Source organism: Dermochelys coriacea, chromosome 9 (assembly GCF_009764565.3).
Source record: "Dermochelys coriacea isolate rDerCor1 chromosome 9, rDerCor1.pri.v4, whole genome shotgun sequence".
In the NCBI taxonomy this organism is placed as follows: domain Eukaryota; kingdom Metazoa; phylum Chordata; order Testudines; family Dermochelyidae; genus Dermochelys; species Dermochelys coriacea.
The window spans coordinates 101829708-101851823 of NC_050076.1; the positions used below are offsets into that span (position 1 = coordinate 101829708).

Below are 22116 nucleotides of genomic sequence, written 5' to 3' on the forward strand. Positions count from 1 at the left end.
TTGGCATGAAGCCCCTGCCACTCCCCGCAGTTCAAAGGGCTGCAGGGAAGTGAGGGGATCAGTGGAAAGATGCAAAGCCAAGCAGCCTGACACAACAAAAGGGAAGTGACATCACAAGTGGCAGCATGCAATCGTCTAATACGATCAAACGATGCTACCAGCCCCAATTCTGTACATACTGTGATTGAGCGTAAATGAACTTTCCAAGCTGGTCAGGTGCTGTAGCCGGGCCTGCATGAGGCCAGCTCTGCTGCGAAGGGCAGGCATTGTCTGTGACTTCCTGTCAACTCCGACATGCTTTGATAACCAGGCATCGTGAACCCTGAAAGGAGAACCCAAGATGCAGACTGGGATGGGCCAGCGGCACTGGGCTGGCATAGTGACCATTGGAGTGTGAAGCAGGGAGACCTGAGTCCAATCTGCTTGTCAAGCTCATGCCAGCAGGGCTTACAGTGGTACCTGGGGCAGGCAACAAAAAATCAACAGGGATGGCCTGTCCCTGCTTGCCCAATGGAGCACTGTGCCAAGTAACCCCAGCGGCAGGTGTGTCCCTAAAACTCTAGAATAACCAGCTTTGCAGCACCTCCGAGCATCAGACCCGGAGCCAGATGTGTGAACTGAGAACCACCACTTGTATTTCAAAGCTTGCAGCTTCACTCTAGCAGAAATCTATGAAAATAAATCTCAGCCAAGGGCTGGCAGGATCAGACAAACGGCTGGGAAGTTGAGCTTTACCAGTGAGAGCTGAAGTTGCCCTCTGCTGAGCTGGAGGAAAAGTGAGACCACTGAGAGAAGTGTAGCTTCCCTTCTCTACTAAAAGCGAAAGGAAGCCCCCCACTTCCTCTCCCTGGATGGGGTGAGCAGGGCTCCCCAACAGCTCCCTCTCCGCACTGGACATGAGTGCTCCCCTGTTCATTCTCACGTAGCCCCCATGGGGCAGGTGGCGTGGGGGAAGAAACCGCTAGCAAAAAGAGAACAATACCTGGCTATATTTCTCTTCCCTGCATATCTGAAGTGGAATAAACAGACTCTAGAAAGAAAAACATTGTAAATGTCAGGAAGGATACCGAGCTGTTTCACTTTAACCAGTACATGTCTGCGTGCGTGGGTTTGGGTGTCTGTATTTTAAACCTATGCTCAGCATGTAGGCCCTCAGCTCCCTCAAACACACTCCTATCTACTCATCCATCTGTGCCGCCAGACACAACAGAAAGTAAGACTGTGCTGGTATTTCCAGGGCCTTTGATGTGATCACCTTCTCTGCTGTTATGCAATTGAACGCTCTTCGCACAGAATCAGCGCCGATCCCAGTCACTTGTCAGCCTGGCCTCACAGGGCTACCTGTTACCCTACAGTCTGCAATGGCTGATCCTAGATCATTCCTCATGGGATGCATTATTATACCAAACGACTTTTCTACCTCCTGGCAAGCTGCATCTTGTGTGGAGCGGAGCAGCATGTACTATGTGCAGTGCACGGAGGGATGGTTTCATTTTACCTACCTATGTTATACAACAAACATATCACGTGCACTTTGAAGCATAGATACAATCTCCTGATACTTACTCCAGAAGTACGAGGACATTTATCAGCTCATGGGATGATATTTTGTTCCAATAGGTGAGAAGTGTATCTGAAAATGAAAGAAACCCACTAAGAATGTATAACATTTAAGACAATCACAGGGGGTCTTTGCAGGCTAAATTAGCCTGTGACCAGTGGCCCGTGGAAATTTCTCTTTGCAGCCACACAAGCATGTGTCTTTTCATACTGGCCATTTGATTCTTTACCTCCCTGGAGGCCTTTGCCCAAGCCTGCTCGTCCAATGCAATGGGGCAGGGAGCTGCAGTGAACGTGTTTCCAGCCTTGGGTCAGACGCTCCCCTTCCCCACAGACGGATTTTTGAAAATGATGAAAGAAGACAGAGCAGAGCAAGTCTGGGATCTGCCTGTCTCCCCAGTGATGGATGTGGTACCCGCAGGCTCATCTTCTTTCCTGTGATGGGAGCTCCTCTACCTAACCAGGCTCCAGTTGGGATCCCTACGCTCCCCCCTCAACTCAGCAGTGTGGGAAGGGCCGGGGTTCGCAGCCCTTGAATCTAGACCTAGGTCATGGCAGCCCCAGCTGACTGTGGGAGACAGCGGGGCTTAGCAAGGGGATCTGCAGAAGGGGAGTTGCAGAAATAAGTTCACTTACTGTACATTTCTGGTAACACAGCCAATGAAAACAGAGGGCGCATAACTTCTGTAATGCCTCAACGCACCCTGCTACAATATATGGTATGGAGACCATCTGACCAACGGTGCTTTACCAGACGCTGGGCCCATGCTGGTGTCTGAGTGGCACAACCTTGGGTGGAGGGCAAAGAGAGTGTCTAACTCCCAGCAGCCTCTCTAGGGCTACCTGTGGGCAGCACTGCAGAATCTTCAAGATCTCTGCAGCACTGGGGGTGCCCCCTCCTGTCCCCCACACCGGGGCCTGTCAGGTGAGGAAGTGTATGGCTGCTTCTGGTGGCCCTGCATTGGTCCTGTCCAGGGGGAGATCCCCTCACCTTTAAGGCTGCTACATACCATGGCATACAGGGGCTGTGGTAGGGACCAGACCCATCTTCCTAAGCACACAGTTTGGTGAATGTCACTAACCTTCAGAGACCATTTTAATGACATAGAGGTAGCACATTAGGAGACTCCTGATCTCATACTGGTCCAGCCTACTGTGATGGGACACGTTACTCCTCGTGGAACTTCTCCGGCTCTAATCACCACAAAGATACATGTTAGAAAACCATCCTGCAGCACAGAGAGCTGGGTCCCTGCTCTGAATGTAGCCTAGGCTGCCCCGACCCAAGGCTGCTTCCACCTGATGGCTAATTGGTGGCCTAGGTGAAATAGGCTGGTGGCTGCAATCTGCGTGTGAGGGGCGGGATGTTCCCATATCATCCAAGCCACTGTGAGAACGGGCAGGAACTGGCACTTGCTGGGGTCTCGGCTGACTAAAGGGGAATGACGAGTGAACGATCCCCGCCATGGACCGAGTGCAGAATGGAACCGCACGCACCCTCTCGGCTCCCTGGGCCTGTCAGTTCTGGCTGAAGCACCACACAGGGGTTTATTTAGCTGAGCCCCAGGGTCATACAGAATGGACAGAAATTTTTAGTTTCTGATTTATTCTGGAACAAGCTAGGGGCATGAGTCACTGCACAACACAGAATGAGCATTACACTGTTTGTATGTGCCAAATTCAACCTACTAAATCTGCACACCACACAATGCTGGAAAACGGGGTGCACAGATGGCATCAGAGAACACTGCACATATTATATCATGTAGCTCTAAAGACGTGCACCTCTGTTGCTGGAAAACTGAACCCTCGTACATCATGTCTATTAACAGAGAACTATTTTTTGGGTACTCTGAAAAACAAAGAGGACTCCTGGCTAATGAGGGTCCCTTGACAAGAACTGTGCTAATACCAACACTACTTGCTGCAAAGCAGAGTTGGATGTTCTCTCCAATGGGACTTATGCACATGTGTAATGCTTGGCTGAATAGGAATGGTTCAGTGCTCAAGTACTTGGCAGAACTGGGGCTTCAGGGCTCTTGGTGGGGATACTGGACCTTCACCAGGCCCCGCCTCTCCCACTGAGAAGCTCTGCAGACTCCCTTCTAAGTATGCATGAGCAGAACCAGTGGCAGCTTCGAGAGCTCACTCCTGTTGCCTTTTTAGTCACAGAGGCCCGTGTGTTTAAAAGAGCATGTAGCAATTCTGTGTCTGCCCCAAGTACATGTGCAAATGCCTGCTGGTCACAGGAAAGCTGGGGCAAATCCCCAATCTCTGTGCATGCAACTTGGGCTCAGGCAGGGAACTTGAATTGTTAAAATTTGGGGCCAGATTCTCTGGGTCACTTGACCAACATTATTTCCTGCAAAGTGAGGTGGTGGCTGCTTTTTTAAACAGAGCTGCTTTTCCTACAGCTGTGTCCTTTCAGCGTCTTCTCCCCTGAAAGTGACGATCATTGGCAGGCAAATACCATGGTGCTCTGCCTTCAGTCCACATACAGAACTCACCAGGCCTGGTCAAATGTGCAGTGACCCATGGAAGTCAATAGGGATATGTGTGTGCATGTGGACAGCTGATGTGTACACAGGGAGTAGAAACATTCCCTATGAATTCTGACTTTGACCTTTTATAAATCATTCACAGTATTTTAGATCAATAGATTAAGGCACAATTAGATCATCTAGTCTGACCTCTATACAACACAAATATCATTTTCTGTTTGCTTTAAAACTGGTTTGCAAGAGAATGATCAACATGGTGATTTTTTTTTTTTTTGGAACAGCCCAAATGTGCTATTGCTTTCTGTCATCCCACATGCATTACATTTTCCCCGGTGTTGTACTGATCAGGAGAACCCGTTGCCCCTTCTGAACTCAGAGATCCTTTCGAGTCCTCTCTTTTCATACTGTGGCCGTTCGGAAGTACCGTACCATAGCCTAAAGAAAAAGAACAAACCCACAAAGGCACCGTTAGCGACTACATACCACTGGGAAGGGGCTTCATGAAAGATGCCTGAGGATGGATACTTTACTTGCTGAGAACAAATGGCGTGTGTCTGAGTACCACTGGAGCAACGACTAATCCAGAAAGAACTGATAAGGGTCATGCAGAGTTTAGACAAAGACGTATAAAACTTTAAGCAGTTGTTTAACAGAATAGTAGTGTCATGTTCCGGCCCAGATTCTGTTCCACTTATTCGCACTGAGTAACACGTTATTCCACTGGTAGTCCCATTGATTTCAGTGTGAGTAAGGGTGTCAGACTCTGACTTTTGACAATTGATTTGATAACTGTTTAATATTAACATGGATCAGTTCCACCAGCCCTTTCTCAGCTCCCACTGAATTTATCTTGACTGCAGAGTTTGGCAGACGACCTATATGCTGAGCATAATGGGGGAAATCTGTTCTTTTAATACTTCTCGTGGCTTCCCCCAAGAACAAAGTCCTTTATAAACATTTAAGAAAAAAGTTTCCCTCTAGCAATAATCACCCCTTGGAATAATCTCATTGGTTACAATACTGATGCTTAGGACACTGCGGGTATGTCTCCACTGCAACTCGAGAGGCAATCCCAGCCCCAAGAGACAAACCTGCATTAGCTCTAATCTAGCTAGAACAGCTGAAAAGGGCAGGGAAGCCATGGCAATACTTCATGACTTCAGGGAGGGGCTGTACAAACCCACTGGGACCCTAAGTACACACACACACACACACACACACACACACACACGTACGTGTTGTTTGTCTGTGCTGAAGCCTACATCGTCAGGTCTTCACTGCTACTTTTAGCTGTGCTAACTAGACTGAATTTAGGGTGGGTATGTGCCCATGAGCTCCATGCGTCCTACCTCCGACCACTGTATAGACAAACCTTTGCTACCACGAGCAGTCCTACTGATTTCAACAGAGTTATTCCATCAAAGCATGGCCGAATCTAGCCCTTGGTAACCTTAAGGACACAAAGTCCCTCCCAAAGGGTGGGCATACTATTGTTCTGGGCAAGGAATGGAGCAGAATTTTGCCATTTTTAATCACTTAAAACTCTGTCCCATTGAAGATGAAAAGGACAGCCCACATTTGGGTTATTGTTCTCCTGTCTCCTTCCTCTCCTTGCTATGCATTTGGAAGAAGACAAGGAAAGTGCTGTTTGGTTCCACCAGCTGTTTTTAGTTGGTGCTAGTGATACTTTAATGATACTTTAAAAAACTCATTTACCTGTATCTTTCTCCACAATCAGACTCGATCTGTTTGAAGGGGATGTAAAATTACACAAAAACTCCTCTCTGGATGCCTGCAAAACAACAGGAGATGTGTGTGATGGAAAAGCAGTGTCAAAGTAGAACAGCGACTACCAACTAGATCAGTGCTGAAAATGTGGATTGAAAAATATCTAGTGGGACTAAAAAGAAAAAAAAAAAATCTCCTCACTCACGTCTGCCAGGAGGAGGATGAATACACTAGCAGAGCTGTTCAAAGACTAGTAAAACATTTTAACAAAAGTTTTGTCAAATTTTTTCTCCCCAAGATTTCTGTTGAAATATTGACCAGCTCTAAAAATTTGATATTTTACTTGCCAGTCTAAATAATTACTTGCCCTAAATAACTGGGGAGGGACAATTCACAAGGCTGAGCTCACCCTGGGGCCAAACTCAGATATGAATATACAACTCCCATTGTAAATCTACGTGAGAGCAGGATTTGGTTTTACATTAACACATGGCGACAACCAGCTTTTCTCAAGCGTAGGGTAGATCTCAAAAGAATGTTATAAACTGCAAATGAAAGGGCGAAGCAATCTCACCTAGCAGTGCAGAGAGATTGATATCGGAGTAGAAAAGGAATGTGAAATGAATGAAACAAGTGAGATCAAACTGGGCTACGGAAAAGAGAATGCAGTTATTTGTTTATAAAGCAAAACGGAGCAGGCTACCGGCAAAACATACTAAAAACTGTAGGTAGGATGTAGAGCTAATGAAACGGGGGATTTGGTCCCTACGGGAAAACCAGGCCTGGTGCTCTTGTGTCAGAGCAGGTGAGCCCAATGGAGCCAGTTCAAGGGGGCAGGGCTACTCCTGGGACTAGAAAGGCCTGCTGGAAGCCAAGAGGATGAAGAGTGGCTGAGGCAGGTTATGCCGGGGGAGAGGAACCACAAAGGAGTGGCACTAACTCTGGTGGTGTGTTCCTGGGACAAGAGACCAGGCGCCCAAGAAGGTGGCTCTGGGGCCGGTGTTTCAGAAGGGAAGCAAAGGTGGCTGAGAGCAGAGAACTGGCTGTGAGGCTGAAAGAGCAGGATTAGCACAGACCCCTGGGAGGGGAGGCTACAAAACACTAGGACAAAGGGCGAGCCAAGGAACTGTTTTTGTGTAGTGTGCTTATGTTCGGACAAATAAACCTACTTCAAGGAGACTGGGTCTGGCAGCGAGTGCTTAAGCTAGGGAAAAGCCCTGCTCTGTAACGTACGGTGGAGAATGGGAGAGCCACGATCGGTCCTGAGATAAGGGGAGAGTGAGGTGGATTTTTGGTGCCCAGTGAAGAGGGGGAACACAGGGGCACTTCGATGGTGACCGCTCTATTTGAGCTAGAAATCCCGAGGAAGAGAACTGCCAAACCTCGGTGCAGGTAGCGTTACTCACAGAATTAGACATGGCTGTGCAGGAGTATAGGGTGTCCCGGCCAGCCACTCGCTGGATATTCTCTAGGAGCAGTGCAACCAGTGGCAGATACAGCTGGGCTATTTTCGCCTGCTGGTTCTGAAAGACAATCAGTGCACAAACTGTTAAGATAACCACCAATCTCTTCAAATGTGGGTGACACAGTTAAGCTCCTCAGCTTCTCCATGATGATCCCTGCTGATTGCAATAGCCTAGAAAGAGTTAGCTACTGCTCCGTCACTACCTTTAATACGTTAATTCACACAACACCCCTGTGAGGCAGGAAATATTACTATCCCTCTTTTATAGATTGGGAACAGCAGGGCTAAGTGACACGCCCAACATCACACAGGAAGTATGTGGCAGAACAAGCAATTGAACCTTACTATCCTGAGTCTCCGGCTGCACCCTAAGCACTAGACCATCCTTCTTCTAAATAAGAGAGGCCTGATTTGCAAGAGCACTGACTACCCAGTAATTGCCACTGAATTAACGAGCTGTAGCTTTTGTTCCCTTATCTTGCACTGAGAAGGGACAGGGAGCTTTTCCTTGATCTCAATGATTATTACAACATGGTTTGCTAACCACTGAGTACTGCAGCTAAGAGTTTCTAAGCTACAGAAGTCAACAGAGATCAGTGAGAAGCAAAACAAACCCAATACCAAATGTCGACTACTTAATTCTCCCAAAAGAGAGAGGAGTTATGCTGGCAGAAATCCTGCATTTCAGAAATCAATGACGGGAAAGTCATGGGGAAGATTAACAGTTCCAACGTTTAAAAATGTTTTATCATAAAACTACTGGAGTAAGAAAGGCACCATGAACGCAATGTGGGCATTTGAAACCAAATCTCACCCAAATCCTTTTATCTTAGTGTGAGATTGACTAGTTAGAAAAACTTCAAGCTATCTTAGAGTAATAAAGATCGGTTCTCTTCCCAGATTACTGCATATTTAATACAAGGATGTTAAGTTAAGTCCTAGTCCAGCAACGCACATGCTTAACTTTAGGTAGCCCATCGCTAATCACATGCTTAAGTACCTTGTTGAATCAAGGCCTTATCACCTTAATGCTCAATATGGCTAAAAGCAATGGGAATAACTAACTGAAGATTAAGCTATTTCCATCTTAAACTTTCCCCACAACACAGTAAAGCTTCTGTCAACTATTCAGAATGGGTCTTTAAAAAGTAATAAAATACTAATGAACTCTGCAAAACCAAAAGTTTGTTGTGTGTCTTTGCATCGAACCCAAAGACACACTGAATCGTCAAAATAGTCATGCCTTACCTTATGCTGGTATCTATTGTCAAACGCATGCTTTATTAACAGATTCTTTAACACAGTGATGGCTGTAAATCTGATATCGTAATTGTCCTGCAGAGCAAGAGCGGTTTCCCTCAGTAGCATCCCCACCAAGAAGTGATGCCTGCAATACTCATCGGTTAAATTGTATTCAAGATTTACATCTGCAACAAAACAGCAAAACACTGAGCAGTGCTCGCAATATTTTGTTTTAGAGAAAGAAAACACAATCATGATATATTCGTAACACAGATGCCGCCCCCTGTTAAGCATTCTCAGGTTGGTGTGATTCAGTGACTATGAACAGCCCTGTAACTTTTGTAACCATTATTCAATGCAGCAACATTTTGCTTAAGACTGAACTGACCATAGGTTTTGCCCACCGACTTCAATCACATTAAAGGTCACAGACACCCACTAGCTCCTCCTGTTTAGGTTAAACATTGATATTGGTTTCTCTCTTTCATGACAATGTTTTGGCAGCGCCAGACCTAAAGGTCCTCAGACAGTCTTGTTAAATTTACCTCTTTAGGGCCCAGTTAGCAGAGTTTTACTGAAGTCCTAGAATCACAGAGAACAGAGATGGAAGAGATTTGCTAAGACCCAGAGATACTTAGCACTTGGGGACTAGCCCACTTGAGGGGTTATCATAATGACACAGCCTCTTTCAGGGGCTGTTTATGCTACTGAGAACTAACAAGCAAGCAAGAAGCTCAAGCCCTGGAGTGAGTGCAGCACACTGCGGGTGATGGCTAATGGCTGGGGGAATGGGACACATCATAGCAGTGATGCCTAGTTACAATAGGCCACTTGGCACAGTGGCTTGAGAAGGAATCTGCACACTGAGTTCGGACGCTGGTTTATTTTGCATCCACAATGGCAGTACTGCCTCCTTCAGCCCTGGTCAGACAGCAAAGGAAAGGGTTAAAATACTCCAGAGTCCCAATACACAAGAGACAGCTTCTTGCGACTACAGTACAAGATCAAGCTGCAGGAAGAGCTAAAACATATAGGAGGCACATGAGGACACACCTTCCCTGCCCATCCCCTGTCCTTGCTGCTGGTTTATAACACCAGGCTTTTCAATATGCCCCCGAAGGCCTGGGGAGCTAACCGGGCAGGGGGTTTAATGCCCTACTTGCCAGGAGCTGTGATGGTTTCACCTCCGCCAGCAGACATCTTTTGCTGTTCCCAACACACAGCCTCTGCAGCTTGGCCACCAAGGAGCAATGCGGCCCAGAATTTCACTGCTTAGGGTGGTTTAACTTTACCATGGCCAGCTCTTGTTGTGTTCTCCTCTAATGCTCGCACACACAGAGTTGGAATATCCCGCAAGCTCTCAATCTGGTGGACGTGATACAAGTTGTGTGACCTTTCCCCAGAGCGGACAGCCACCTTGTTCTTGGCTCAGATGCCTTTTGGACACTCCCACAAGTGTGGAAGGCTCCCCTGATACACCTGGTTAGGCCTGGGGTGTCTAGACAGCTTTGAAAATCCCAGCCTAAGTTTTCCAACACCTGTATCATCCTGATTACAGAAACAATTGGTATTTTAAATTCTGCCGATCCATATCATCCAATACAACGTTAACTGAACTGTGAATTCTTGATTAGGAGAAAACAGAAAGCAAGCTGGAGAAACTCTCTAGCATCGATTGTTAGTTGTTTTAGTAAAAGTCTACGTCTATTACACACCATGGTTATTTCAGTTAGCTGGGTGCAAGCAAGCTAGTTGATTTGAAGCTGTGTATTTAATTTAACATTAGATGATTCAATGATCCCAGTCGAACCTACCTACTGAAGTGAACCGTTCCACAGCAAATGAAAAAAAAATCTAATTAATATGTAAAAAGAAAAGGAAAAATAAAAAAACAGCAAAACTGAACAGTATTAAGTAATCCTGCCCTCAGCCTTGGGCAGGGGACAGTCTTGATGGTGTTGTTACATACTGTTAGCACATTAACAACTAGGAGTCCGGTGGCACCTTAAAGGCTAACGGATATATTTGGGCATAAGCTTTCGTGGATAAAAACCCCACTTCTTCACACATTGTAACTTTTGTTTCTACTAATCTATTGTTTAGCTGGCTGAAAGCGATGTGCAAAAACTGGCCAGTGTTAGTTCTGATGACAACAGCAGTGCCAAATTCTGATGAAACACAGATGTCTTTCAGGAAACCTGCACGGGGAGGGAGATGTGAAAACTGACTTCTCATTATCCCTGCCCTGGAAAGCCACAGACAAACTGCTCTGAGATGCCTCTGAGCAATAACGGAGTGTGACCCAAAGCGGGCATGGTCTGCATGTGATGTGTCTGCTCACGCCACATCCCCTGTTCCCAGCCCTATGCAAACTAGTCTTTCTCTAGTGCGAACACAGTACTAAAGGGGTGGTGTGAAGGGTTCTTCCCTTGTTTCAGACAATTCCATACTCCATGAACTACACCTACAGACGTGCCCACTTCACCCCAGACACGCCCCTGTATGCGCCTCTGCAAGGGCAGGCAGAATGGACACGTTAATGCCACTTCCATCGTGTGCACATTTAAGGAGGGGGCCGTGCCACTTTCTCACGTCAGCCAGATCCTGGTGACCATGGTGAACCGATTCACACTCATTAACATATGCATGTTTTTTTAAAAGGAAGGAAAACAACTTAAATGGCAGACACTGGCGGCAGTGAACTACAGGGCGGGAGCTTAATAGCTTTTCATTTTTCAGTCTGAATGCTGCAAGTACAAAAATGTATGTTAACCAAGTCAGAGCATCCCTGTCCTATTGTGTTAACTGTAAGCAGTCAGCAGACATCCCAGTGTGTAACATCTCCTCTCTTTCCCAGCCACTTCCAGCAGTGCATGCTGTTACACTGGGCCAGACAGACAAAAGGCCAGCTTTACGCGAGTGTGACGGAGATTAGTCTGGGCTGGGCAGCTCAGAGAAGCAAGTAATGCGAGAAAACAGACAGGAAGATGCTGATCTGTCCCCAAGAGCTCCAACTGAATGCAGTTAGCCTTGGAGCTCCCTCGGTGGTAGGGCAGTGCTGTTTCTCCATGGGACAGGTGGGGAACCGAGGAGACATCTACACTGCAGAAAATCCCATGATAGCGAGTCTCAGAGCCTGCAGACTTGGGCTTGGGGGCTCAAATGACAGCACTAACAATAGCTATGCAGCCATTCCGGCTCTCGTTCTGAAGCCCAGAAATGGGGATAGGGCTCAGAGCCTGAGCAGGAATGTTTACACAGCTATTTTTAGTGCCGTAGCACCAGCCCCGCGAGCCCGAGTCTGTAGACCGGAGCTCTGACACTTGCCACCACAGGTTTGTTCCCCCCCCCCGCAGTGTAGACATACCCTGAGGCAGAGAGACCTGGTCACCCATTACGCCAGCAGCACAGCAGAGCATTACACCAGGTCTTCTGTGTAACAGGCTAGTGTCCCCCCCAACCCCCTTGGGAACAGCCTTCCTCCTTAGGGACGGAGTTTGGAGGTTGTGGGAAAGGGCAGTTAGCTACACTATATTCAACATAGTTACTGAATCCTGTTCAGAAAATAGAGAGAATTTCTCTCGGGCAGCTCTACGTGTTTATTTAAATGTAGGAAATACAGAAAGCGTTGACCAAGAGCGTGTCTGTAGTTATGTGGACCCAGTAACACAGAAACATTAGAATTAAAATGGGGCTCACCAAGGGGCATTACATAAAATTAACACCAAATGCCACCAAGGGAACCCATCAAGGCTGATAAATTAGGGCTCTCTAACCAATTCAATATGAAAAGGACGTACCTTGAACTCTCTGAAGTTTTGGTTTGGCAAAGGTCATAGGTAAATTTAAAGGAATGTAATGCTCGTGATTGCAAATTGTTTGCAGAAATTCAAACTTGAATTCAACCAGTATCTGGATAAAAGACATAAGATTTTAGTTGGATTAGCTCGCTGCTAGTTGGCATTCAATGTACTTCTTGTTCACCACTTGTGGAGTTAGCACAGGAACAGGGTTTGCATGATACCAGTTTGGTCTCCATAGTATCAGTAACTGATTAGGGCTGGTTTATATCCTGCTTACTTTGTCCCATCTCTCCAGTCATTATAAGCCACTGTGACCTTCTGTCCTCTGCTACCCTGCTCTTTGTCTCCCATACCCTCTCTTACCCTGTAGACCTTTGTCTCCATACCCTGGGCCTGATACTCCCTAGCATCTCTTGAGTTTGGTTGCTCCAACTCTCTCAGGTTGTTTTAAAATTTAGAACGGTATTGGTGCTCTTGGAGACACCTCTACACTTGAGGTGCAGCAATTGTGTCCATGTGGCAGCCAATTACAGTGCAAAATAATTACTGCAAAGCTCTGGTTGATGCTGACAAACACCACCCTTCCCTCCACAACATGCCATTTCAATAAATCCAACGCTCACCTTAGGGTCTTTGCGGCTGAATCCAGAAATGTAGTCATTTATCAAGTTAAAAATAAACCCTCTGTCCATAAATGTCAAGCAGCGCTGCAGAAAGCACAGTGAAGCATGTCAGCAATCATTAGAAAAGAAAGTCACCATCCTAAATCTTCTCTACACCCCAAGAGTCAATTCACCAAGAGTCCTGCCAAGAGACAAGTCCTTCTGCAGGGCTACTCAAGTCCCATGTGATCTATAAACTTTTTTCTCTGAAATATACTGGATGATCAGCCTTGAGGGGGCAAGAGAAACATTAAACATGTGACAGGTTTCAGAGTAGCAGCCGTGTTAGTCTATATCCGCAAAAAGAACAGGAGTACTTGTGGCACCTTAGAGACTAACACATTTATTTGAGCATAAGCTTTCATGAGCTACAGCTCACTTCATCGGATGCATGCAGTGGAAAATACAGTGGGGAGATTTTATATATACACAGAGAACATGAAACAATGGGTCAACTGCTGGAAATGGCCCGCCTTGATTATTACTACAAAAGATTTTTTTTCTCCCCTGCTGGTAATAGCTCACCTTACCTGATCACTCTCGTTACAGTGTGTATGGTAACACCCATTGTTTCATGTTCTCTGTGTATTTAAAATCTTCCCACTGTATTTTCCACTGCATGCATCTGATGAAGTGAGCTGTAGCTCATGCAAGCTTATGCTCAAATACATTAAATGTGTGCACTTTCATTTTAATCAAAGCTTTGGCACAGCTGCGATGTATGATGGCAGGCCCCATATTAAAAGTGGAGAGTCCTCATTGCTTCTTACCTGCAACAAAAGCTAACAATCACAGAAAGAGCCTGAGTCACTGAATGTGCAGGGATGATGCAGCCAAGCCATGTTTGCCTGGCTTGTGAATTTACAACCTGTTCAGTGCTAGCTGCCTTTTATTTATTAAGCCTGGGAGAGAGTAGGAAATGACTGACCTTCAGGAAGCTGGCCAAGCTAAAGCTGACACTCCTTGACTCCTCGGGGATTTCACTGTAGCGAATAGTCACGTGGGGAATTAGGGCAAGAAGCAGTGACTGTAAAACCCGATGGTAGGGTTCAGGAAACCGCTGGGCTCTGGGAAGCTGAAACCAAACACATACCACAGTGCACAATCAGGTCTGAGAGGGGTCACTGTGCAAGCTTCCTTTAATCACTCACAGAAAGAAATGCTGAGCTACACACCAGAAATTAGTGCATCATGTGCCCCTCAAATGGCAGGGACACTAGAGGAGAACAGCCTACTGCTGCTACCAACTAATGGAACTACTCCTTTAGCTCAAGTACAGGAGGTCTGTGCTGCACTGACCATAAGAAAAAGACCACAAATGTTTACAGTGACATAAAGTTAAAATGGAAGGGAAGTGGGGAGAGAGAAGAAAAATAAATCTGGCTGGGTTTTTTTTGGTTTGTTTAGAAAGATTTACACATTTTTTTTTGAAGATCAAGTTTGCAGAATAGCTGTCTGAATGAATATTGCATTGTGACATCTCTCGTAGGGGTCATGGGCAGTCACGCTTACCTTGATTTTGTTTTCCTCTAACAGGTACATTGCCATTGACTTTGCCAGTGCTTCAAAGAAAAACCAGGAGTACTAGAACAAAGAAATGGAGATCAGTTCAATCTCCCAGCAAGATTGAGCTCATTGCTCTGAATCAGAAAATGCAGTATTGTAATGACTGGAAGAGTAATACGAATGACAGTTTAAACCAAGCGCATCCCTGAAATCAATGGGTCTCCCTCAGGTGCAAGGCTCTGCCTGGAGAAGATCCACTTGTGGGATCAGGGGCTATGTTGTTATGCAAAGGCACATGGGAAGGGCCAGCTGACATCACTGGGGCTGGAATGGGGGGTAAGGCAGCGCATGACTGCGTCCAAAGAATGTTATGCATGGACAGAGGGAGGACACAGAAAGGGCAGTGTTCCTAGGCTACAGGAGGCAGAAATGCTGTGTCTCCTGGGGAATGCAAAATCAGCACTGTAAGGAACACTCCTGCTGAGTGGAGTCTGGAAAGGAGCGAGACTGTACATACACTGAACGAGTACAATTGCAAACGGAGAAATCCACAAGGTGCATCATACTAGGAATCACAGTCACAGCTGTGTCTCCAGCAGGGATCAGTGTCTGCTGGGAGGGGGGCCTGGGAACAGATTACAAAGGCTCGCCCGAGCACACTGAGGCTCTGATCCTGTGGATGGGTTTGAGAGGGCAGAAGCGGCTTTGTAACGCAGAGCCCCTGACCTTTCCCCCTTTCTTCTCCGACAGTTTACAGTAAATGGCCAGCTACCCCTTTACCTTGAGCAGCTTATTGATGGCTAGAAAATCTACCGACTGCTTTAGCACTGTGACCATTGTGATGGCCAGGATTTCATGGGTCGTCTTCGCCTGTGAGGTGCTGGGTCTCTCTGCACGGAAGCCGTACTACAAAGGAACAGGGACATCGTCAGGCCAGTGAGGTGCTTTCTCGCGGTGAGGAATTTACCAGACCAGAGCATTGTCCTAACTGACCTTTATGAAGGACCGTAAGTAATGATCTAGACCTTCCTCATGGCACTTGGACACGATGTGGAGAAGAACCCTACAAAAACAAACCATAGGGTTCTGCTCACTACAGAGCACTCGGTGGTGTGCAAGGGTTAGCTCATCCAGCTCGTGAACAGAGAGCATTCGGGCTTCATCCTACTGCAACAGTAGCCTAGTAGCCAGAGGCCCTGCGGCTGGTGTGATCAGACTCACCTCCTGAGTCTGAGCCCTTTGGCAGGAGGAGGTTCACCCCAGAGACATTCTAGCCTGACTGAATGCCCTCAAACGCCAGTGGGGGTGAGGGGGGGGGCTAGGGCAGGACAGAGGCCACCCTGCCTTCTACTCCCAATGTGTGCAAGCCTGCAGTGTTTGGTTAAACTCTATGGGCCTGATTCTCCTCTCTGACTGGTATACGTCATGAGGCGCTGCCGTAAAGAGGCACCAGTGTCACAAGTGAACCAGGCCCCAGAGATGTTTAACACACCACTTGGTTTACCTGCATTTTGACTGGGTCTTAGATCACCAGGAGCAAAAGTTGTTTTAAAAAGCAACTTTACTATTCACTGCTAGGCCTGGGGTTTCCTCTCTGCTTCTCTCTCAGCTGGGGCAAGAGAGACCTGCAGCCCAGCCAGCTGCCCTCTGGCTTTCACCCCCTCACACAGGCTGGGGCTTGCAAACACTGCAGGGGGATTTTCAAATTCCAACACAAGCTACTTTTCACTGGAGATTTAAAACCTGTGGAACCTTCCCACTGGCCCTGGGGTTTCTCAAACCTATTTCTTTCCAAAATTGAAATCAACCCAGCAGAGTCATTGGAAGGGGCCAGCTGAGCACCGCCCACCCGCATTCCTCTTCGCACTGCATCTTCTCCTCCAGACCCTTCTGCCAGGAATGCTCCACACCTCCACTCCCCAGTAACCTCTCCAGACCCTTTCCTCCGGAACGACTCTTCGGCACAGGGGCGGCGAGGTGTATGGGCCCCTGGTGCCCGCGCTACACCAATATGCCAGCATGGGGGCCCGACTCCACCGAAGTTCAGAGCTGGGTCTCTCCCCCAGCCCCGCCTGCCACTCCTGGGCGATTTAAAAGGGCCCCCACTGCCATCACTAGCTGTGCAACGGGGCTAGGGCACCGTCCTGCCCTCCCGCTCCACTCTCCTTGCAGCCCCTGCGGGGGCCGTGTCTCCACGTGCTGCCCCCGCCCTGAGCTGCGGCCAATGGCAGTGCCTGGGGGCAGCGGCATGTGGAGACCCTTCTGGCCCCTGGCCTAGGAGCTGCTGCCAGTGGGGGGTGTGTGTTGCTTTCGGGAGTTGCCCAAGGTAAGCGCTGCACCCCTGTTCCCGCTCCTACATCCCAGCCCCCTGCCTCAGCCCAGACCCCACAACCAAACTCCCTCCCAGAGCCCGCCCCCTGCAACTCCTCCTGCACCCCAACCCCCTTCCCCAGTCCAGAGCCCGCCCCCCTGCGCCCTCTCCCATACCCCAACACCCTGCCCCAGCCCAGAGCCTGCACCCAAACTCCCTCCCAGAGCCTTAGGCAGGGGAGTGAGGTAGCAGGACTCGGACCCGTACCACCAATATTATATAAACCTGCCACCCCTGCATCTTAACCATAAGCTGTGCATTAAGGGGAATGAGACTTTATACATGGCCATGGAGCACCATGCACGTCCAGCACGAGGATCCATGGGTCTTGAACCTGGGGCCCCTGGGTCACCGGGCAGCCTTCATATCCCAACAACCATCCAGCAGCTCACTAGCACAGGGTGGGCTAAGCAGCTAATGGAATCCTAGCCCCTCCAGGAGCACCGCCCGACTGAAGGAGCGCCTGACCCACCGACTGGCCCAGCTGCACTATTTCAGCCAGAAGGAGACATGGGAAGTTGGCTGTGCAAGTGGTGAGCTCCTGGCTTGCTGATACATTCGACCTGCCTTCCAGTCTTGCCTGCTTCCCTGCCTTGTCCCTGCTTCCCTGACCAGCTCGGGGTTCCTGTCCCTGCTCTTCCGGCTCCAGCTCCGGCTCTGACCTTCAGTTTGGACTCTGGGCTCTGGCATCCAGCTCAGACCTCTAGGCCTCACCGCCCATGTCCCAGCCCATAACAAGCAGTGCTACGAAAGTGATTTTTAATAATATTAGACGTCGAACCAATTCTAATTCAGGCTCTAGGATCTGGTGGGAAGTGACAGTTCAGAGTAGACAAGTGACTCTAGTCTCACTCAGATTTCAGAGTAGCATCCGTGTTAGTCTGTATTCGCAAAAAAGAAAAGGAGGACTTGTGGCACCTTAGAGACTAACAAATTTATTTGAGCATAAGCTTTCGTGCGCTACAGCTCACTTCATCGGATGCATTCGGTGGAAAAAAGTCTCACTCAAACAACGTCAGAATCCTCAAGACAATTAGGGTCAGATTCTGCAACATTTACTCCTGCCCCAAACAGAACCACTCACAAGAGCAAATCCTACCCAGCACAGCTCAGAAAGAGCCTGGCCCTCCAAAAATAAAGTTTTGAAGCCAAGTAGTAAAATAACAAAAGAGGGAGAATCAAATTCCCCTGATCTCTGACTTCATCTCCAAATACTTTTAAATAAAGGCAAGATATTTTGCTAAAGCAAGCTGACTTCCAGCTCTGTTTGTGGAGGTCAGTAAGACCTTTAAGGGAAATAAAAGTTGCGGGAATGCTAAGTTTTTTCTTTTTTTGATGATGGAATGTCAGAATTCCTTTGAAAAAATCTGAATTACAGCTTTATATTTATAATGGAAGAAAGCAGCACTGGTTAGCAGACTCTTACATGGTGCAGTTGACAGCTACTTCATCCTCCTGGCTCACATTTGTGAGGACTCTGAACAGTTGCATAAGAATTACTGGTAGAAACTGGATCATCACTTGGCTCTCCATGGCGTGCAAACACTAGAACAAAAGTTAAAAAAACACATGGCTATTAGCCTGATATGTTACAGATGTTGCCCTGTGTTTACTTTGCACAGAAACTTTTGCACCAGTGCAGGCATTAATAAACGCCAGGCCTCTTCCCAGTTGGAAAGAAAGGAGGAGAGGTTGGAATTACCCAGCCAGCTGCTCACACCAGCAAATGTAAATCATTTCCAGGGCTCATAAATACTACCCTCAGATGTGCCCTTACAGCTTGAGCGCTGTCTTGGAATGACTCAGCTGCCTTTATAAGAAGTCACGAGCTCGCTCTGAAGGGCCCCATATATCCAAAAGGTTAAAGCTGAAGTTTTGATCCCAACTCTCTTTTGTGATTGGGGAAAACTTTCAAAAGCAACCGATGCATCCGATGAAGTGAGCTGTAGCTCACGAAAGCTTATGCTCAAATAAATTTGTTAGTCTCTAAGGTGCCACAAGTACTCCTTTTCTTTTTTTTTTAAAAGCAACTCTGGCACTTGGGTGCCTAACTGCAACTGATGTGCAATGATACTCAGGCTCCCAAGTGCCAAGGTCCACTTTTGAACATGGGACTTAGAAGCTTTTGAAAGTTTGACTCTGTGAGTTTAAATATTAACTCACTGATGTCACTCAGCCATTCCCCAGGCCCAAGTCCATATTTGGGGACCTAAATAAAAGTGGTCTCTTTTTCAGAGGTGCTAAATTCTGACTCAGACACGGACTCCCTCTACGGCCTTGACAATGTGACACAACATCTCTGCCTCAGTTTCCCCATCTGTGAAAGAGGACCAACAATCGCTGCTTGCCTATCTCAGGGGGTTGAGGCTTCATTAGATTATGTTTGTAAAGTGTTTTGAACATGGAAACTACTATTTAAGTTCTCACCATTATTATTAAAGGTGTGATTATTTTTATTCCTTAAATCAATATTTAGATCTATGACATATATCCAATGATTTTTAACTCTCAATGATCTACCTCTTTGCTATTGAATCACACTTGAAGACAAGTTCTTATCATAAAGCTATCAAACAGTGAACAGAAAGTTTTTGTTCTGTTCAGAAGTTATTGTTTATAAAAACATGGGCCTGATCCTGCACCCACCTTCTGATTTCAGTGGGCTCACTCACCTGCATCAGGATTGGGGTTCCTTTAAAACTAAAATTCAATTCTGAGCTATTGGCCACAGGGCCCAAATTTCAGGCTGGCAAAAAAAAAAATGGTTCACACAGGTTATAAATTTCTGAAAATAAGAGACTATGCTAATCCAAGGGCCTCTTCAGTACCTACAGCAGCATGAGATTACCGGTGTAATATAAACTATCATTACACCTTTGGGAAATCATTGATGCCAGCTAGGTTCAATGTAGCAAACCCACCTGCGATATGAGGAAACATTCTCTGCCTTACGTGCCTGTGACATCTGCCAGTCGAGAGAATTATTCCCAGGTTTACGGGAAACTGCTGGTATGAATGGGCACTATTTGGACTTTTACCACTAGAGAGCGCTCGAAAGCTGCACAAATGCCACTACGTTCACACCCTCATAAAAATCAGAATGAACGTGTAAACAGCAGCGAGCATTTCTGAGCGAATCACATAAGCAGAGAGGAGAGCACACTTCTGAAAGAGCAGAACCCGGGGAACATTAACTCGGGTGAAGGAGGGCGTTATATTTTAACATGCGCTGCTCAGAATCTCACAAGGACAGTGACCCTGGCCTCATTCTAGTTTTTGAGGGTCTGACCCAATTTCCAATGCCGTCAATGGAAAACTCTTGTCAACATCAGTGGGAGCTGGGTCAGACCCTAATCGGTGCAGAGAGGAGTGTCCTTTCTCACAGGGGCTCCGCTGTTCCCTAAAAACAGACCCTGCTGCAGTGTGTGCCAAACATCTGAGCAAAACCAATTATCTGTGCTGTGCCAGGAGACACATGGCACTTTACAGCTCATCGATCCCTGCCTCAAGGCGTTTGCAGTACAAAGAGATAGGGCAGAGCAGCAAATGACATCTGAAAAGGGGAGGGGCTTCCATGAAATCGGGGAAGGACTGGACTGGTCTGTAACACAGCGCACCATTGCGTTTGGTGAATGGTCTCTCTTTAGCTTCTTGATATTTAATTTTAAAACAACAAGAAGTGGCACGTCCGTGCAGGGAAGCAAAGGGAAAGACCAGGGGTTTGCAGTACACCCAATCCACAATGCTACCGAAGCTACGCACGCTGCCCACACTGTAAGGGGCATATAGCGCAGAATCATTGCATCATGTGTTATAGTAACTAGGTACTATAGTAAATATTGATGAGCTTACATACATCTGACTTTTAACTCCAGTGATAAGTCATTTACTTTCTAGGCATGGGGCTGCTGACTCATAGGTATCAAGAGTTACAGATGCACATACTAGAAAGCATTATTGAGATCAGTAACTCTATTACTGTCCCACAGTAGCATTTAAAGCCCCATTTGCATACTCCACATGGAATACTTAGTTGTGACTGAGTGACTTGAAAAGCCATCTGGGTATTTACCGATGGACTGTAAAAAGGGTCAGGGAAAGACACTGTTCACCTTTAGATATTTAACAAGCTCTCCTGGAACTTCTTTAGCTCCTGCCTGAACCAGCTGGCAGTACTGGAAGAATTTGTGCAGGTGCAAGTCCTGAAAGAGAGATGAAAACAAACAAAATTCAATCAATCAACCTCAACCTTGGCCAGTCTTTCCTACCCCACATTTCCCAGATCTGCAAACCTACCTCTATCCACCTCTGCAACAGTGCCCGGCGCATGGCATAGCCTGATCTTAGCCCTGCCAGGACCTCTTCAACTGCCCTCCCCACATCCCAGTTCCCTAGATCCCAGCCCATGCAAAACACTGCTCCCTGCCTTTTCAGATGCACACAGAAGCATGGCCACATAACCACCCTCTTCAAACGACTCCTCTGGCTCCCTGTTCTTTTCAGCATTAATACAAAACAGTGGCCTCGGTAGGCTTGTACCAATCTGCATCACGATTGTGTCTTTCTGGCTAGCCTCTCCCCACACAGTCTGCTCAGCATCAGCCTCCTCCTGCCCCTTCTTAGTCCCAGCACTGCTGGGGCAAAAGCTTTCTCCTAGCTCCTAATATTTGAAACAGCCTCGGTGTGTCCGTCTGCCTCACTGATCCCCTCCTTTCTCCCCTGCCTATGTCCCTTCATTTCTCTCTCCCTCTGATCGTACAGTTTATTAGTGGGGTATTTACCTCTGAAAAGATTTGGGGGAACAGTTTGTACGAAGGGTGCAGTGTACATGGGCTTATGCTGTTGCTACCGACACTACCAAACAGTTAAGAGCAAAAAGCATGCTTAAACAACACAAAAGGCATAAAAAGCCCAAGCTAAAATGAGGCAGCTGCACACCAAGGCCTGGTCTACACTTACAAATCTCAGCCTGACCTAGCTCCGGCACTCAGGGGTGTGAAAAATCCCCACCTCTGAGCACCGAAGCTCTGCTGTCCTATCGTCCGGTGTAGACACAGCTCAGTTGATGGAAGAATGTTGCTGTCACTGAGCTGGGAGGTGGAGTTCTACACCATTGGAAAACCCCTTCCAAGGCTGTGATCTGCGTCTACACTATAGGGTTATGCTGGCATAGCTCTGGTGCTATAGTCCCCCTAGTGTCGACACTGCCTTGAACATGGCCCACGACGCCACAGCATTGCTGCACACACAGTGCAGCTCCCTTGACACTCACACAGTC

The 22116-nt window shown here is 47.3% G+C and overlaps 1 protein-coding gene across 8 annotated transcripts in view; it reads right to left on the reverse strand.

The window, feature by feature from the left end:
• DOCK11 (dedicator of cytokinesis 11) overlaps positions 1-22116 on the reverse strand; it is a 131609-nt gene that overhangs the window by 38322 nt on the left and 71171 nt on the right. For all 8 annotated transcript variants that reach the window (XM_043491539.1, XM_043491541.1, XM_043491538.1 and 5 more), the window contains exons 23-38: positions 20951-21040; positions 18265-18383; positions 15461-15530; positions 15248-15373; positions 14474-14545; positions 13890-14036; positions 12923-13006; positions 12297-12408; positions 8503-8681; positions 7196-7312; positions 5778-5853; positions 4384-4496; positions 2643-2754; positions 1567-1633; positions 983-1030; positions 180-322 (exon numbers count right to left, since the gene is read on the reverse strand). In XM_043491539.1, the coding sequence (XP_043347474.1) occupies positions 180-322; positions 983-1030; positions 1567-1633; positions 2643-2754; positions 4384-4496; positions 5778-5853; positions 7196-7312; positions 8503-8681; positions 12297-12408; positions 12923-13006; positions 13890-14036; positions 14474-14545; positions 15248-15373; positions 15461-15530; positions 18265-18383; positions 20951-21040 (1675 nt within the window). The remainder of the gene's footprint in view (positions 1-179; positions 323-982; positions 1031-1566; positions 1634-2642; positions 2755-4383; positions 4497-5777; positions 5854-7195; positions 7313-8502; positions 8682-12296; positions 12409-12922; positions 13007-13889; positions 14037-14473; positions 14546-15247; positions 15374-15460; positions 15531-18264; positions 18384-20950; positions 21041-22116) is intronic.